The sequence below is a fragment of the Excalfactoria chinensis genome, chromosome 12, assembly GCF_039878825.1.
Source record: "Excalfactoria chinensis isolate bCotChi1 chromosome 12, bCotChi1.hap2, whole genome shotgun sequence".
NCBI lineage: Eukaryota > Metazoa > Chordata > Aves > Galliformes > Phasianidae > Excalfactoria > Excalfactoria chinensis.
Genome location: NC_092836.1, coordinates 9,692,600 through 9,711,998, shown reverse-complemented (window position 1 = coordinate 9,711,998; position 19,399 = coordinate 9,692,600). Strand labels below are relative to the sequence as shown.

Below are 19,399 nucleotides of genomic sequence, written 5' to 3'. Positions count from 1 at the left end.
TCGGAGCTACATTGGCTGACACAGAGCAGCATCCCGCCACCAGAGCACGGAGCCACAGCCCGCGCATGCACCGGCTCCTCACTCTCCTCCGGCCTCACTCCATTCCTCCTCTCAGAGGGGACGTGTGTTTTTAAAAGCGCAAGTTTACCCCCCCTTCTATGCCATATTTTGGTAAGCTGTAACTCTCACCACCTCCGATATAACAACAATATGGGTTACGTGATGACGATTCTTAGTCAGTACCTTGAAATAAAGCGCGGAAAGCTCCCTGTCTCTTTGTTCCCTCCTCCGTGCGAATGGTTCGACCCATCCCGTCTCTTTCCCCGTTCCGGAAGGGGCGTAGTCGGGCTGAGGGTCAGATCGGGCGTCGGGCACGCGCCGCCGCTGTTGGCTGAGCGGGGTGCGCGCGGGCGGTTTCACCTCAGTGCCGCTCGCCTCAGCACGGCCCCGCCATGCCGCCACCTGGGCAGACGCAGCTCCCAGACTGGGATGGCCTGAAGCTCCGCGTGCGGACCCTCATCGCCACGCACCGCGTCATGATCTTCAGCAAGAGCTACTGTCCCTATTGCCATCGGGTGAGGAGGCGCCGCGGGGCCTCGCTTCGTCTGGGCCGTACGCTGTAGCTTCCCCTCCTCCCGGGCCGGAGCAGGCCGCTCATGCGGCCCCCGGGCGAGGCGGGAGGCTCCGGCCTAGGGAGTGCACGTGGAAGGGGGACGAGAGCGGGCACTGCGCCGTGCGGGGGGTGGGCCGCGATCTGTGGTGTCGTGTCCTTCCCGCCCATTGGAGCCCATAGTATTGAAGTGATGCGAGGTCCGAGCTGGGTCCTCGGCGATTTTTTCCTCTTCTAAGGTAGATGAGTGCGTGGGAAGCGCTACGTGGTACTTTTGCCTCCGCCGGGCTGCTCTTGGGTTTGTTGGCTGGAGGTCGGGGTGCTGGCTGTGTGTTTGCCTGCTGAGGGCTTGTGTCTAACTTGTGCAGAACTGCTGCTCAGAGGATAGGCTGAGCCTTCTGCTGGTTTTGAAATTGGAGGGAGAAGGCTGACTGTGTTGCAAGAGCATAAGTTCTGAATTCCAGCCATGACTTACGTTCTACTAAAGAAAAGTTCCTAGTGATGAGTTGTGGTGATTGGAGGGAACAGAAATCTTTCTAGCCCTGTTAGGTGTGAATCACACGTAGCTGTATCTGGTGAGCAAAAGGTCTGTAAGAAAGGCAGGATCTTCATTAGAATTCATTCGAAACATCAGGCTTCATTTATACCCCTCACAGAATCTGGGTGTTCGTAGGCACTGTGAATCATGAATGTTTACAAAGACTGTGTTAAGAAATGTTTAAACCTAATAGCACTATGCCTAAAAATGTGATAGGAGGTGTGGGATTGAGTTCTGCTCCACTGAAGACTATCTGACAACCAGGAAAAGGACTCAGAAGCTGCATTTCTGTATGGTTTAGGCTTAGTCACAGAAGCTCTTGGGAGGGAAGGTTATGTTGTGAGTTTGCTGTAGGAGAACATACTGAGCATATTCTATCTCAACTTGTAACTTAGTCAAGCTTTTGGGAGGGGAAGCTTCTGAGTATAAAGTAACAGGACAAACTAATCAATTTCTTCTCGCCATGAATGTTGTGGCAGAAAGCTAGCATAGTAAGCAGCTATTTCCTAATAAAAGTTGTTTATCTTATCAGTGGAAGTTTGTAAAAATGATTAACGGTAGGCTGGTCATCTTGCTCAAGTGCAGAAATGGTATCTTATTTGGAGGGGAACGGCTTGTTGATGACTAAAGTGCTGTTCTTTGAGAAATACTTAAAAGTTGTCCCTGTCTGTATTATTCTTTGTGCTTTCAGTGGTCCTAACCAGTCGACTAGTTGGTTGGCACACATGGTGTTCAGTCCAGTGTTTTTGAGGTCATATAATAGCGTAGTAACTTCTCAAACCTTGCAACCTATTCATAAATCTCTTTTTACCATTGCATTGCGGCTTGACTAACACAAGGAGCTAATGAGAAAAGTAGGCTCATTGCAGTCCAGTAATTAAATTCCAGATGAATGTCCTTTCCTGCATTAGTACAGAGTTTATCCATCAGACTGCTTTAATTGCTTCTAGGACACAATCAGATCTGGGGAATACAGTCTTTCTTGCCACAAAGCAGAGAATATGTATCTGGGGTAGGAGGAGGCCTCTCTCATGGCCTTTCCTAGGCAGGAGTGTTAAAAGACCTTAAGCGAATGTTGAGTCACAGGTGGTAAATTTGGAGGGGCAGGATGTGAAGCAGAAAAGAGCCTTTTACAGGTTTCCTTGGTTTATGTTCCTTTTTTTGAACAGGAGAGAAGGATAATATATGAAGAGAACCAGTAGAAATTGTTTGTATTGCGGAGGGATGATTAGAAGAAAGCTTGTAGGGGGAGAAGCCACAAGAGACATCATTTGGTAAAAGAAATATCTGCAATAATATGAGTATTATCATCTCCTCCCTATGAAAGCTTAGAAAATAGTGAAAGGAATGAGAGAACAATGGGTAATGCAGTGTTCTAATCTGGTCTACGCAATTAATGAAGTGGATATAATTTGGAAGAGTTGTTACAGCTTGGGTATTTAGCCTATAATCACATAGTTTTGAATTCGTAAAGACAGATATTAATACTATGCAGCGTGTCTCACCATAGATGGCTGTTAGCAATGTGGTTTTGGTAGGATTAATTGAAAAACTGATGATGTTTATTGCAAGTTCACAATACATTCGTGTTCTAAAAGATGAGTGGGAAGAATTCTTTCTTTCAAACATCCCATTCCTGGAGGCATTCAAGGCCAGGCTGAAAGGGGCCATGAGCAAACTGAGCTCCTTGGTGGCAACCCTGCCTATGGCAGGGAGTTGGAACCAGATGATCTTTAAGGTCCATTCCAACCCAAGCCATTCTATGATTATTTCAAATGGATGTAGCCATGCTGGAATTTTAAGATCATTCTTCTGTGAGAACTGCAAATAAATCTCTAAATGCATTAATTAGGTAGCTGTGTTTGTTTGGCTTAGCTAGCAGCATGACTGGGCAATTGTGCAGTTCTTCTGGAAGTGTGATTTATTGTTCAGTTGCTTAAGTCAGGCAGTGGTGGGGAGGAGGTGGTACTGGAATGACTTCCTCATCGTAACTTAATTTGATTGTTCTTTAACTTCTTAACTTCTCTGATGAGACTAATGCTAAATAAGACATATAAAGAAAACAAAGGGGTGTTTTTTTAGCATGAAAAATCGCTGGGTCTGAACACTGTGATACATTAGAAATTATTTTAACAGTAGCAACTGTAACTGTATAAAAGCTGCCAGTAATTCCAGTTACGTGTTATGCTATTACTAATAATCACCTGTATCCACAGGAACGTCTGGTCAGTTTGGCTGTGGCTATTAAATACTAGTTGATATTCGAAATGGCAGACGTGTAACATACTATACCAATTTCTAAGCTTTGTGCGATCTATTTCTGTATTTAGCCTGGGAAGGTTTTGTGTTTTGTAACTTCAGTTGTACTACTTGCTCTGGAGAATTCTTAGCATTTACCAGAAAACATTTCCTGTTTGCTTTCTCTAGGCTACTCATGCTTGCTGTTACCTTTCTGTTCTTCCTCTTATTTTCCTTTCCAAAGCAAGATCTTGCCTGTATTGAAGATTTCATAACTTTGAATGTATAGTTGTCACTCTTGTTGCTGCTTCATCACAACAAATGCATAATCTATTCATATAATCTATAATAACTGCTTCTAATTAGGATCCTGATATTTGTCTGGCTCTTTTTCTCTACTCTGTATCTTCAGTAGAGAATAAACATCACCTAAAGGCATTGCTATAAAATTGTTTCTTCTTGAGTGTAATCCTTTCTTGTTCTAAAAATGTTCTCTGTCCTGTCCTCCCTACTGCTGTCTGTTGTTTCACTGTTCTAGATGCATTTGCTTTAATATGTATTTTTTAAAGCCACTAATGAAAACTTGCCTGTTGTGCCCTGCTGTTCTGCTGCAGACTAAAACATCAGCCAAGTAGAAAATTCTGTGACTTCCCTTCAGAGTTGTAGTGCCACTTGATAGCAGCAATCTTTTTTGAGCTTTGCTTTTTTTGATGTTTCATGGCATTCAGCTTAGGCTTTATAACAGCAATTGCAGAGCAGGAACAGTTTTGCTGCCGTTTCCCACTCACTCAGTCCACAGCTGTAGTCTCTCCAGTAAGCAAGCAAGCCTGAGGGTAAGAATGGGTTTAGAAGGAAAGTTTTTAGGGCTGTGTAGATGGTTTTAGAAGCCTGGGACACAGGATGTCTTAGAAAGAGGTTAGTTGGTTCAGCCTTAAGAGGAAGGTAACTACGGATTACATTGCTTAATCACCTACTTGATACCTGATAGGGAGAACAGCCACACTCTTCTCAGTTTTACAATGAAGGAACAAAGGACAATATGCACATTGTTATACAAGGGATATTGTAATAAGATGAAAGGGAAGTTCTTCACTGGGGGTGGGCAAATAAGGGAACAGCCCAGAGATGTGATGTTGTCTGTCCTTGTAGGTGTTCAGAACTAAACTGAACAGTACTTTGCCCAACGTGATCCAACTTCACGTTTGGTCCTGTTTGAGCAGGAAGCTGCATCAGGTGACCTCTGGAAAAGTCCTTTCTGATTTCAATTATATTGTGGGTGCAAAATTATTGCTGTCATATATACAAGCAGGGTTTATTTTGATACATTACTGTTTCAATGTGATGTAAGGAAACTTGTTTCATTAATACCTAATTCAAAAGCTGTATATTTGTCTTACTAAAGTTGAAACTATTAGAAAGCAGAGAGCAGTGAAATACTTGGTGCTTGGCACAATAACTGCATGGATCACAGTGACACAAAAAGCTTTTATCATATTTTACATTTTTAAGCTTATTAAATGTGGTTCGACTTACTCTTAGTGTTGTCAATAAATATGGCATTGATCTGAAAGCTCAGAAAGCTGGTTGTTGGAGTATTTTTTTTCCTTGAATCAACCACAAAGCACACTAAGCTGCCATTGAGAATCCAGGCTGGCAAGGAGCATGCAGAAGTTTAGCTATAGCTTCTTGCTAGAGCTGTTCTTACATCAAGACAGGGTGAAAAGCAGATATTTCACCCAGTGCCTTACAACATCTCTTTGCAGAGGTAAGTCTGCCAAGATGTATTTTGAGAGTAAATAAGCCAGCTGTAACATTACCTGTGTTGTGAGGTATGTCCTTGTCAAAGTGTGAGAACAGTTCACACAATTTCAGTTTTGCCAGTTTTACAAATAGATGCTGCCATAAAAAATCTCATTTCTAAAAGGCTGCTTGATTCGAATCTGGCAGCAGCACTCTGTCCATTCAAAACTAGTATTAGAAGAGCACCCAGAACCCATGGAGGAAAAAAAATCACTCAAGTTGTTGTATCGAGTGTCTTTTTCCTTTTCAGGGCTCATATAAAGAGGTGATTGACTGTTTCCATGCTGGCTCCTGGATACCTGAAAAACTTAAGATGTGAACGATTTAGTAGGGGAAACAAATAAGCAGAAAAGGCAAATAGGTTAGAACTGCTTCTGTCTGGTCCTGGAGGCTGAGGCAGATGTTAAACCAGAAATCCAAAATCAGGAATAAATTCCAGTCTTGTCCCAAGCCTCAGAGTTGGAGACGTCATAGTTAAAACATTTGATGTGCACTTTGAAGTCACTTAATAATCTGGATTGTCTTCCACCTGGGTAATGTGTTTCAGTGTCTTGCTGTCAGGAAAACCTTTTCTTGTGGTCCAATAACGATCTCTTGAAGCAGTTCGATCCCATCAGTTACTGCTTCCACCACTTTTCTTCCTTACGACAGTCAGTTAATTATTTAAACACAGCTGTTTTTCAACATCTTTTCTTCAAGTTAAACTCATCGACTGCTTAGATTAATTGTTCTCCACTTGTTCTAAATCTTTTCTGAAATACAGTGACTAAAACTGAAAGACTGAATACAGGGCTGGTAGGCTTGTGCTGCCCTCGCTGTGTGTGTGCTTAGAGATTACTCTTGTGGCTTTTTATATTGGTTTGGGGTTGTTTTGTTTTCTTTTTTTGCTTAACAGTGTTTTGCAAGTTATCTTCTAATCCCCATTCTCCTTTCTTTCCTTAGTACTCACGAAGTCTGTCTGCTGCATTGTTTTTCTTCATGATATTTTTCTACATAGCAATTATTGTTTTTGCCTATTCACGGGATGTTGAGGTCTGCAGCTAAGCCAGTTGTATAAATAAGGTGTCTCTTAAGATCTGTTAAACTTGTAATAGGAGATTACTCTGCGGTTTACTTTGTCTGAATGATGTTAAGCAGCCTGACTTTAAATGAGGACTGTGCAAAACGTCGAAGTAGTGCCAAACTTGATGGAAGACATCTATGGCTGTACCCTCAAAGAATTATAATTGAGTCTTAAGTCCTTATAAGTTTGTGTAATTGAGAATTAAAAGTCTGCATTTACCCTGAACTGTGTATTGGATCTTGTGAAAGCTTTGCCTTGGCAGCCTGCCTGGGTACAAAAACATTGTGTCCTTTTCTGTTATAGGTAAAAGAGCTCTTCAGCTCACTAGGTGTACAGTACTATGCTTTGGAACTGGATGTAACTGGTAAGTAGCAGAAAGAAAGTATGAGGTGTTGCTTAATGTAAATAAAACTGGGTGAATGCGCATGACTTTAAGCTGACCTAAACTAACTATATTACTTAAGGAATCATGGAAAGGACTCATGAGGATTATTGAGTCTCAACTTTAAGTGTACAAAGGCAAAAAAATAGTTAACTAAAGACTTCCTCTTTCTGTACAAACCATCAACTGATTGTATGCACAGAGGATGTGAGATCTGTTTCTCCTTTGGGAGTCCCATCTTTCAGGAATAAGCCTTTGGTAGTTTTCTCTTACTTCTCTTAAGGCTTTTAGATGAATTGTTAATGTTTGATGTGGTGTAACAGTGACCTTCATAGGGAAGGTTGCTGAGTCATTGGAAATAATGTGAATTCCACAGTCTTGACTGTTATTCATTCGAGTTTTTTTCTAATGCCTAAGCTGCTTTACTTTCAACTACTTATGTAGTGCATTATACATTTGTATATAAAGCCTGTAGTTCTAAGAACAAAGTTTCTAAAATAATTCTCACTAAGTTTTTCATCACACCATTAGTAAACTGTTGATTTAAGTGTCATTGTTTGATTATGTATTTTATTTTTCCTGCGCATAGAAAGAAAATGTAGTTTCTAATCCTTTCTTTTCAAGTGTGTTTAAGCGGTATTTGAGGGGGAAAATGTGTTAGTAATCCAAGTACCTCTTCTGACTTATTTTTTACTTTTTATTAATAAAAGCTGAGATAGTGTAAATTAGATATAGCCCAAGATATACACAGTACAGCTCTCAGTATTTGCTTGATTGATTTCCTGAAATTTCTTGTCATTAAGAATATGTCTCTTGCAGTTGTTACAATCACTGATGGTAAAAGATTTTAAACCAGTGATTACTGTAAAGTCTTCCCACATTTACTACTGTGCAACTGTTGAGAGCTCTAAACTGAGCCTGCCTATTGGTGCTGGTGATTCACATGTCAGGTCAGGCAATGATGGTCTTAAAACAACTTGTCTTAAAAGTTCCCTTCTTGAAAATAGTTGTTTAATGTACCCTTTTTCATTTGTTTTTAGAGGATGGACCCAGTATTCAGCAAGTGTTAGCAGAGCTAACTAATCAGAGGACAGTGCCTAATGTTTTTGTCGATGGAAAACATATAGGTGGCTGTGATGCAACTTACAAGGTAACTTTCTTTAAAAAATAACTAGGAGTAGACAAGAGTGGGGGGTGATGTTAGGTCCAGCCACTTTTCTTGTGCTTTACTGTCTAGCTTGTTGGTGAATTAACTTAGCCTCTGCATTTCTGTTACAAATATGCAAGTGTGTATTTTCTTGTATTTGCTGCAAACAGTCTCTTAGAGAGTTTGTGCAGCACACAATTCATGCTGTAGGACTGAGGAAATAGACCATCAAGGTAAAAACCTTGCATGTTCTGTGGCCTAAAGTCTATTCTGCAAATAAAACATTAATATGTTAGAATCTTTTCCATTGTCATAAACTTAACCAAAAATTTTTGGGGATCCACTTTTCTGAGCAGGCTCAGCTAGATCAGATGCCTTGGAGGAGTCCTTGGCCATACAGACAAGGAAATTCAGGAACAGCTGTGTTTTCTGTTATAATATTGAAGGGGAAGTAATTAGACTGAGTGATCTAGGTCAGAAAAGGCATTGTATTTCAGTTTTTACTTAAAAACATGTGGTGACTTCATTTTACAGGCTTATGAGAATGGAACGCTGCAGAAACTTCTTGGGGATGTCAAAGATGCAGAAACCTATGATTATGACCTCATTGTTATTGGTGGTGGCTCAGGTGGACTCGCTTGTTCCAAGGTATGACATGATAACTTCATCAAAAATAAGTTTCCATATTAATCACAGTAGAATAAAACAATATATATTATGATGATTAGTAGTGTTACTCTTGTTAACGAATCAGTAGCGGTCTTAGTAGTAGTCATTCAATGCATGACAGTCTGTATGGGCCACTTCCTAGACAATGACTACTCAGGTCTTGATCTAATAATAGGTTTTAGGTTCCTAGCTGAGAGTGGAATGTACAGTGTACAGGCACTTGAATGCTTCCAAACAGTAATTTGGAAAACTTGCAGGCTGTTCTTGAAGTACTTCTGCATATTAGGATCCAGGACTACCAGTCATCTAAAATGAAGTGTTTTCTATTGTTATCTGAATTAATTGTTTCACACTTTGTTGTTCCTTCTAGCTACTTTTTCAGAAATAGTAATAGATTGTGCACCTCTCTCACAGTTAGCTGTTTACTCAGAGAGCCTCTGAATCTCAGATGTGGGTTCAGTTTCTACATGAGGGATTTAAACCTGTGTTTCCCGCTTCTCAGCTAGCTATCTTAACCATCAGCTTATGGCTACGGCTTGATGAGGTTGCTCTTGGTAGCCTTGCTGACTGCTATACAGTGATACAGTTAGGCATGCAGCTATAACTACATCAATATAAGAAAGGTAGAGGAGATATGGCATTGTACTTTATTCCAATTTGTGGGAGAAGGTGTGAGTTCTTCCCTTCTGCCAGAATTGTGTATGTATCCTAATAGTCAGTCACAGGTGGTTGATACGGCATGGACTTCAGTGTCCTTGGACTGAAGAGGGCTTCTGAAAGGCTCTTCTATTTCCTGTAGTTACAGTGTAATAAACTGTTAAACATAAATCTCCCTCCACTTTACCCCACAATTGCTTCAGCTGGCTAGTTATATTCAGAATGCTACAGATCTTTCCTCAGTGCCTTCTGGGATGTAAATTGTAAATTTGGTGGTAATTACCAACTTGTTGAGAGTGGAAGAGTTCAGTTATTCAGAAAATAGGAAATAAGTGGGTAATTCTGAACTTGTTTGATCCAGGATCACAGCAACTGTATGCAGGAGCTCTTAAACAGATTGGATCAAACCTTTAGGTGCTTCAGAGCCCTTAAAGTCTAATATAGAGTAGATTGACTCAAGTGCTTGGTTGTTCCGTGGATATAGGGTTATAGGATTATTCAGTTTGGAATGGACATTAGGTAGATATCTAATCAAAGTTCTGGCTTCAATCAGGATGAGATAAGGTTATGCAGGACCTTATTTATTTTGGTCTTGAAAATCTTCAAGATCTTGAGGTACTGCTGTGTCTGGACATCCTGTTTTCCTGCTTAGCTGTTTTCATGAAATGAAGTTTGTTCTGTTTCAACTTAGAGACTTCATCTTTTATCATTCCACCACTTGCCACTGCAGTAAGCATGGCTCCAATACCATAACTCCTGGGTGCTGGAAGGTTGCTGTTATGTAACCTTTTCTTCAGATTGAAGAAGCCCAAGTTTTCTCATCATTCTCATAGGACATGAGTGTTTGGTAGTGGAGAAGGTAGAAGAGCTGCACATGGTAATGGGACTGACTAGCAAAAGAGACTTATATTTGTGCTAAGTATATCATGAGTGCAAATGAACAGTCATGCTTCTTGGTCAAGAAAATGTTCATTAATGCTGGTTTATCTCTATTTTTTTTTTTTTTTACAGGAAGCTGCTACCTTGGGAAAGAAGGTGATGGTATTAGATTATGTTGTGCCAACGCCCCTGGGAACTTCCTGGGGTAAGTATGATGTTTGAGTACCAGTGATAAATGTAGTGATTTATAAGATAGTATGGATTTGTATTCTTCAAAATTATGGCAGAATTCCTGTAATTCTAGAACATATAGCAAAGGAGTTGCTTTACTGACATGCCAGGATGTTTTACTTCCCTTTTGTATATTGCTAGCTCGCTGTTCTTTCATAAATGTTGTTATAATTCAGTTTCAAATTTGTGGCCAAACGTGTGTGTACATATTCACAATCTCTTGCCTGTTTGTTTTTTTTTTTTAAATGCCTTTTAGTTCATCTGGTTTTATTTCATGAATGACTGATCTAGGTTATGTCTAAAACAGCATGACTGCATGGCTATGCATGCATCACCTTTTTATAATTAAGCAGCTACTGTCTGACCTTATTAATGCTATTGGCAATTGAGAATGAGTAAGGAATTTCAGTGGTCAGGCTGAGTCAAAGTGTGAATGTGTTTTCATAGCTTTAAAGCAAGTTCGTATTTCAGATTCCACAGAATAGATAATACTGAAATCTGGGCTTTTTGTCACGCTCTCTTGCTGATCAAAGTCACTTACAAAGCACCCTTTAAATAGCTATCCTGGATCTATGTTGAAGACACCATACAAACTCCTTTTTGGCCAGTTGAGTCAAATGACCTCTTAAACTAAATACAAATTTGTAACCTTGGTGTACTCGTATTTTAAAATGTTAGTTTTGTTGCAATATCATGAACTGATATATGGGTGACTAGACAAAGCATGTAATAGAAGCATAAATATTTTGTTCATGCAAGCAATAACACAGTTCTTCCCATCTTAGGACTTGGTGGTACATGTGTAAATGTAGGTTGTATTCCGAAGAAGCTAATGCATCAAGCGGCTCTTCTTGGGCAGGCACTCAAAGATTCAAGGGCGTATGGCTGGCAGTATGAAGAACAAGGTTAGTGAGAACATAGAGGACAGATAAGACTCTGTACAGATGATTCTGTGATAGTTATGACAGTCCTGTGTACTTCAGACTTAGGTAACTATTGAACTCTGCTTCTGTTTACTAAGTGAATCAGAATGATTCTTCCTCCTTGAGTCATACATAAAAGTCTTTTTAGAAGCTAATTGTGTTTTGTTCTCTGTATCATCTCAAATAAATGGACAGACTTCTCAAATGGGCTTATTTCAGTTAATTACAAGTCACATACATCATGGTGATTTAAGACTCTTAATAGGTATCATCATTACTAATAACAATGATGGCTGCTTAACAAGATGTACAATGAATAAGATTTGAGCTTTTCTTTAACGGTTCATTGTTTTGGTTTCTAAAATATGAAATTAATGGCTTGTTTCAGTTAAACACAACTGGGAGATCATGGTAGAAGCAGTTCAAAACTACATTGGCTCTTTAAACTGGGGCTATCGATTGTCGTTAAGAGAGAAATCTGTGACATACCAGAATTCCTATGGAGAATTTGTTGAACCACACAAAATTAAGGTATGTGGTATGTTTAAAAGATTTTATTTAGTTGGGAGGGAAAACTTGGGCTCTTGAGCTACCTTTTAAATTCCATCAAGGAAAAATCTTCATTCTGACATTGCCTACTTCAGTCAGCCTAAAAAAAGTAGTTCCTGTAATAAGTTACCAATTCAAATTAATGTTTTACTTTATTTCATGTCACGGTGTAAGTTTCTAGATTGGTAAACATAGGAGTAAGGAGGATATTGGTTAAACTGAAGTCTTGCATGTATATGGTGAGGTAGTCTCAGTGGCTACCTTTGCTTAAGGTCAGCTGTCAGAGCCAAAAAAAGAAAGAGCACAGAAAACCTGTAGCAGTAACAATATTCCCCTTGGAAACCCTTCATACTACGATATGTACTGCATACTGCACAGGCTGCAGAAATTAAATTTGGATTAAGCACTTGCATAATAGTGCTAGATAGAACCTTATGCTGTATCAGCATAAGAATTAAACTGTCTTGCAAGACAGAGCATGTGCTGGCAGTCCTGCTGTGAGTGATAGTGGTGTAGCAAGGTTAACTTAGAAGAATTACATTTTGAAGAAAATTATCTGGATCAATGGCTGCAATTGTCTGCTTTCAATATGAGCTTATGGAGGCTGAGATAAATGTCTTTCAAATTAAGATTAGCGCAGAGGAGATGGTATGCTTTACTTGCCTCATCTACCAACTGTTTTAGTGTCTGCATATGCAGGTTATCTTCTTAATAGTGTTCTTTTTCTACAAATAAAGTAAAACAGAAACTTTCAGTAATAGGTTGTACTCACTGAATGTCTGAGACCCCTTCCAACCTAAACTATGTGATAACTCGCTGGGGAGGAAGCTTCTCTTTCTGTGTTGGTAAATAAAGAAGAATGAAGATTGGATTTCAAAAGAGGCGCACTGACAGGACAAAATTCCCCAAGGGCCTTTAGAGATCAAGAAAATAACTAAATTACTTTCAATTCATTTAAAATAGGGTATTAGGCCCTCCTAAAGCATTTAAGTAGATTTTTTTTTTAATTTATATTTTTCTAAATTAGCATAAGAAGTGATTGATGTCATTCTGTAATTAGTTTGTCTTTCCTTGGAAGCAAGGTGTGGAAGAGCACTCTTCATCTGTTGTGAGGTTTTAAAGTTATTGACTACTCATGTATGTTAAATTGTTCATATGAGCAGAATTCAAGAAGTAAATAATTTTAGGTGCTCTAACCTAGAAGAACAAGGGAATAGTCTGTGCTTTACACATGTAGTTCTTCAGTGATCTGTATGGCACTTAGTTCTTAAACAAATCTGCAATGTTTAGGTGAAGATTTTATTTTTATTTTTTACTTCATTGTAAAACCTATTCATATGGTAAAGACTTTTGTGTCTATGTAAACAGGCAACTAATAGAAAAGGACAAGTAACCTATCACACAGCACAGACTTTTGTCCTGGCCACAGGAGAAAGGCCTCGATATCTGGGTATTCCTGGAGATAAAGAATACTGTATTACAAGGTGAGATTAAACAGCATAATGAACTGAATATTCTCTGTTCTAATGCTTGCAAAGACCTTTATTAAAAGATCCATGTAACTTCTTTTCTTTTTAGTGATGACCTCTTCTCCCTGCCTTACTGCCCTGGCAAAACACTAGTTGTGGGTGCTTCCTATGTGGCACTGGAATGTGCAGGATTTCTTGCTGGTTTAGGTCTAGATGTCACAGTAATGGTGCGTTCTATACTCCTCCGAGGCTTTGACCAAGAGATGGCAGAAAAAATAGGTGCCCACATGGAAACACATGGTGTAACATTCATAAGAAAGTTTGTACCTACTCAGGCAAGTGCTTTCTTAGCTTCCTTCTCTTTGCACAACATTGTATTAAAAAACACAAAAATATTAAAAATGCATATGCTTTATACTGCTTAAGATCATTCTAATCTTGCAAATGTTTATGCAGGTAGAAAGGCTGGAGGATGGCACACCAGGAAGATTAAAAGTGACAGCAAAGTCTACCGAGGGTCCAGAAATTTTTGAAGGAGAATATAACACTGTAAGCGTTTCTGGATTTGAAATAAATAAATATAGCCATGCTGTGAAAATGTATTAAAATACCTTAAAAATACTTTAAAAGCTGTTCAGGATAAGGCAAAGGGAAGTCTGTCTTGGTGAATAATTCAAGTAACTTCCTGGCTGGGGGTGGGGGAAGGGAATTGAATACAGATTGAAGATGTTCAGTTGCACCTTGTCAGCAGGAAGAGGTGATACTGAAATGAATGGAATTTAGTTTCTGTGCACAGTGGTGGTGTTCTGTTTGTTCTCTAGCTAATGTTGAGTTTCTGAAAGAAGTTGCTCATGAGGGAGGCAGAGCTGGTGACTCCTCTTCCTAAATTTTTTTTTGAGAAGTCACTTTAATTATGAACGCTTTAAAGCTGTTTCAGAGAAGAGTAAAACCTCATCAGATTTACACTTCTGTAAAGTTACTTTATGTAATTTTTTTTTAGGTTTTGATAGCCATTGGTCGGGATGCATGCACCAGAAATATTGGCTTACAGACAATTGGTGTCAAAATCAATGAGAAGTAAGTATTGCTCAGCTCCTCTAAGCCACTGATTTATTTTAACTTATTTTTAATAATATCTAATGATGCTGATTTAAAGAAGTAAACTTCTCACTTCCTTATGAGTTTTGTTGGTTTTCTCCCTAGAGTCAGTGCAAAACCTGGTACAAGGAAGAGGCAGGATTATATAGATCAGGAGAGAGAAGAATTAGAGTCAGCTTGCAGCAGCTAGAAATTTATTAAACAAGCTTATTCAGGCTCTTCTGTGTAGTGCATAGCGATAGGGCAAGGAGTAGTGGCCTAAAACTTGAACGTAGGAAGTTCTGTACTAACACATGGAAGAACACTGGTAGATGCTTACCTTTGCAGCCTGTTGTAGGGAACCTGCTTTAGCAGGGGGTTGAACTCAATGATCTCTTGAGGTCCCTTGCATTGTAATTCTGGAATTTAAACATGAGAGTGATGCAGCTTTTTCCCCATAGAGGAAAATATAAATTGCAAGCTGTATGGCATTCGAGTAAAAGATCAAATGTCCAAAGATTTCTGACCAACTTCATTGTCATCAGATTTGCATTGAAAACTGACTTCAACCATGTAGAGGCAAAGGTAACTGATGCTTTGAAGAGCTTGCAATTGAAGTAGAAAAGACATGTTCTTATTTTAAGTACTAAGCATGTTTTCTGAGCATCTTTGTGGCAGAACATCTCCCTCTTAGTAGTTTTTGAAGGGCTCTGAGGAAGGCTGTGATATTGAACTCTGTTCTGTTTTCTGTTCTAAAGGAATGGGAAAGTACCTGTAAATGATGAAGAACAAACCAACGTGCCTTATGTTTATGCTATTGGAGATATCTTGGATGGAAAGCTTGAACTTACTCCTGTTGCCATTCAGGCAGGGAAACTCTTGGCCCGCAGGCTCTATGGTGGTAGTTCCACAAAGGTAAATCTGTAAGAACACAATTTTAACTTCAGTACTTTTAGCTTCAAGTGACATGAGGTGATTCGACTGTCAGATTGTGAGCATTTGGTAAACAAAAGGAAAGGCTTATATAAATTTGCTTATGAATTACTGATTGCACAGTGTGAATATATATTCTCTTTTTCAGTGTGACTATATCAACGTACCAACGACAGTGTTTACTCCTCTAGAGTATGGCAGCTGTGGGCTAGCTGAAGAGAAAGCCATTGAAGAATATGGAAAGCAAAATTTGGAGGTGAGATCACTCAGTATTTGATTAACTTGGACCTTGATGGGTTTTTTTGGGTCAATAAAGGTTACCTCAACAGGCCTTTGATCATGAAAGTGTTGTCATATGATGATGAAGTTAGAGGACTCCCTAGAAATTCACAACTGGACTTGATAACATTAGAATTGTGCATTGCTATTTGCATGCTGCTGAGAAGTGTTTGATTTCAGGAGGCCAAAATCAAGTTGCAAAAGCTGTGGGTAGGTTTTTTTATTGTGACAAATACTCTTACTGCTGAAGTAAATCAGACTCTCAGGATTGCCTGTTTTCTGTGTGTTCTTTGTACGTAAATTGGGTATAAATTTCTTCCTGATCTTTTTCTTAGACTTTCAGAGTGTCAGCCACTTGTTTTACCATAATTTCTGGTGGCAGTGATTCTCTGAAGAAGACAGTTCTGTTAAATTCGTTTGCATGCTTTGTATTTAACTCCATATGTCCTTCAAATACACTTTGTGTTATTTAGCATCTGCTTTAATTGTTTTGCACAGTAGGGTTAAACATATAGTAACTAGATATTAAGTTCATACTAACTTAAAAACGTTTCTCACTGCAATTATAATCGCATGCTGTAGCTGTGTTAAATCAAGTATTTAAATTGGAGCATGTGTTTTTAGTCAAGTGTTCCTCTAATAACTTTTGGAAGATGGACTGGGTAGGAGTGTGTAGGTGGTGGAGAGAGAAAGAGAAGAAAGCACTTCATTGTTTAACTAGTAATCAAAATGTAGTGAATTATATGTCAAATCACCTATCTGCAAATACAGTTTGAAAAAGTAAATTTGGATTGAATTTGTCAGACAGTCACGTTCCTGTCTTGTCATTCTCAGGTTTATCACAGCTTGTTCTGGCCACTTGAATGGACAGTACCAGGCAGAGATAACAATACTTGTTATGCAAAGATTATCTGCAACAAGCTTGACAGCGTAAGTAGCGAGCCAGAATGTGTGTGTTCAGTGTATTCATGACAATTTGTTTGGACCAGCTGAAAGTTCAAGTGTTTCACAGGTTTCTGCTAAATACACAAACATTTTGATCCTAGAACCTCAGTGATAAGAAATGTGATTGGTGGGTTTTCTTGAAGAAAATGTACCAGTGCTGTCTAGTATCTGTTTGAAAGCTGTCTGATACAAAGGAAGACTTTGGTGTTTAAAATGACTTTGGAGAAAAGGAATTATATGATGAAATAGCTTATTTCCTCTTATCTTACCCACACTTACTCTTCCTTAGTAACCTACGTATGTCTTTCTCAAAGGTTGCATTTATTGGAGACAAAAAATGCCAAATGAAAACACCAGAGGGGAGACTTGCCTTACAGAACCCCTTTTTTCTAGCATGCTGGGTGGTGGGAACTTGTCATTTCTTGCACTTTATGGTCAGACCTGGACTAGAGCTCCTCTGAAGGCATTGTGGAATATTTTGAGAAAATGTTTTAAGCCAAATTTTGTATTCCTCTTGATAAATCAATTAACCAAGAGAACTGAAACAGGCCACAGTCATTTTTATCTCATTTCTGCAGGCTACTGCCACAAGTGTAGATCTTGCTGCAGAGAAAACTTGCTCAAAATACAAACATAGTGTGCTTTAATTTTCCTTCTTAACGGTTTGGAGGAAGAGAAGAACATCCAGTTAAGCTTTTTGGTATAAGATTTTTTTTTAAGACAACATAAGCAGGTCCTCCATTTGAATTTAATTGTAGCAAAGATGTTTAGATCTGAACATACTGCTTACTTACGAAATAATAGATTCTAATTTTGTCAATTGCTGTTGATTAGCTTTAGTATCTTTTGAGTTAGTGTTGTTCAAGAATTGTCAAACTCATGTTAAAGCTTGTTTTCTTCTGATACGATGATATGGAAGGCTGAAATGAGCCACAGAACTATCTTCTTCAGAGTGGCTTGTGGGTTTTTTTTCTTCCCTCCCAAGACTATGCTATTGACTTGTTTCCATAGCATATACATTTAAGTGTAGAAGGAGTTGATGTGCTGGAGCTGTGTTAAGCATTATGTACTTGACTAATTCTTGTTTTCTTCTCACCTCAAAGAACCGTGTCATAGGATTTCATGTTCTTGGACCTAATGCTGGTGAAGTTACCCAAGGTTTTGCAGCTGCAATAAAATGTGGTCTCACCAAAGAACTCCTTGATGAAACAATTGGTATCCATCCAACCTGTGCAGAGGTAAGGGGCATAAGAACTTCCTTGAAAACCTACTTGTGAAAAATGAATAATGAAGTGTATTTTATGCTGAGTGTTGTTCAGTATTTGCTTAACTTCTGACTACAAGATATTGAGATGTGATAGGAGGAGTTAATTGTGCACTGCAACTTTTTCCATTGTAGCAATTTAAAGAACTCTAGTATTATTATCTCACAAGAAGAATCTGATAGCGATGTGCATTATGATACAGAGCCATAGTAAATAAGCAATCTGTTTTGATCTCTTGCAGGTGTTCACTACAATGGATATTACAAAGTCTTCAGGACAAGACATCACTCAACGGGGCTGCTGAGGTTAAACCTGCTGTCTTACTTGTTTTCATACTTGCACACTTAGTGCTGTGGAAGCCCTTATACATCAAACTATTGTGGGATAAAATAGACATTTGCATCATACCACTGTACGTAGTGCAGTGGGGAGTGGTGCTTTATTAAGGCTTCCTCAGTAAATAGTGTTGCAAATGAAAACAGTAATACAGCAGGGAAATCTTGAATGTTAGATCCTGACTTTGCTTGGAATCAGCACTAATGTGCTTTTTTGACGTTCTGGCTCGGAACCTTACAGTGAGGTGAGCTATAACTGATGGCTGCCATGCAAGGTTGGGAGGTATCTTCATCCAGTCAGATGACTGAACTTCTCCTGAAGGAAATCCTCAAGTTGCACAAATTAAAGCTGACGCTTCTAAGCTCCAGAATCTTTGTCTAAATGCCTGAAGTCGAAGACAGATGTATAACTGAATGGATCTTACCAGCAGTTTAAAGTTATCTTGTTTCACTGATGCATTTTGTTTTATTTAATTGTATATCTAGTTGAGGCAAGATGGGCACAAATTGGATGCAGTGGATGAACAGGGCAGTTGAAGTATTAGTGTCTCCCTTCAACCAGTCTAAAATTTCAAAACTTCTAAGGCATTGCTGCTGTCACATTAATAGTTTGACCTCAGGTGGCATGTCTTTAAGATGAGAAATTGAATTGTAGGAATTGTGTGTGTCAGGGCTAAAGAGCATGAGCGCAGGACCTTGTCAATTTGCTACTGCTGTTTATGGCTGTACTTAGTGCTAATAGTCTAAAATCTAGCTTCAGCTCTAGTATAAAACATCACAGAACCCAGAAACATTACATCCATACTCTTCTGTGCAGTATTGAAGTTTGGAAGAGAAGAATCTCGGGATAATTTGCCCTGTTAATATAGTAGGTGCCTGTCCATGGAGGTGATGTGTATTGCATAGAATGTCTCTTTGGAGCTTGTGTTGCGGCAGAGAACAATGACTTGGTATGCTGTCATACTTTGTGTAGTGTTGTGTACAGTCATTACTCAGAATTTTTCTTCCACCCCTAGCCTTCTACTCTGGGGGAATTACGCTTGAATTTGGCTCATAGTTTTGGTCAAAGAGGTGTTTTGAAAGACAGTTTTGAACACTGTATTATAATAAATGAATAATTTTTAACTATTTAATCTGATGTAATATGGCATTTGAAGTTCAATAAATAACACAGCATTTTGTTGTCTGACCTCATGATTCGCATTAATGCATACATAATAAGTTTTACTGTGCTTAAATGATACTGTTTCATATGTGGTACTGATGCTTGCGTAGACTTGTGCATTCTATGATCTCTTAAATGGAGAAGGAATTTGTCTTGTCAGAGCTAGGGGCTTGCTCCAGGAAACGAACATGCTTCTACTTCTGTATGCAGATTTTGCTATTCAAACTGAGAGGGCAATTTTATAT

The 19,399-nt window shown here is 39.0% G+C and overlaps 1 protein-coding gene and 1 long non-coding RNA gene across 3 annotated transcripts in view; one reads left to right on the top strand and one right to left on the bottom strand.

Moving 5' to 3' along the window:
- The window catches only part of LOC140257808 (uncharacterized), a 66,909-nt gene extending 66,585 nt beyond the window's left edge, over positions 1 to 324 (bottom strand). Inside the window, exon 1 of the long non-coding RNA XR_011905128.1 lies at positions 244 to 324. This is a non-coding gene — a long non-coding RNA (uncharacterized lncRNA). The remainder of the gene's footprint in view (positions 1 to 243) is intronic.
- Positions 316 to 19,178, top strand: TXNRD3 (thioredoxin reductase 3). Of its 2 annotated transcripts, none has more exons than XM_072347427.1 (16): positions 316 to 575; positions 6,553 to 6,613; positions 7,672 to 7,781; positions 8,313 to 8,426; positions 10,116 to 10,188; positions 11,000 to 11,119; positions 11,526 to 11,668; positions 13,055 to 13,170; positions 13,265 to 13,494; positions 13,616 to 13,704; positions 14,156 to 14,232; positions 14,991 to 15,147; positions 15,314 to 15,421; positions 16,279 to 16,374; positions 17,493 to 17,627; positions 17,896 to 19,178. In XM_072347427.1, the coding sequence occupies exons 1-16, from the start codon at positions 453 to 455 to the stop codon at positions 17,956 to 17,958; spliced, it is 1,815 nt and encodes a 604-aa protein (XP_072203528.1). In that variant the 5' UTR covers positions 316 to 452; the 3' UTR covers positions 17,959 to 19,178. The 2 variants fall into 2 exon arrangements, with proteins under 2 accessions (XP_072203528.1, XP_072203527.1); XM_072347426.1 differs by having other exon boundaries at positions 317 to 575; positions 13,265 to 13,490; positions 13,612 to 13,704.
- The last annotated feature ends 221 nt before the right edge of the window (positions 19,179 to 19,399 follow it).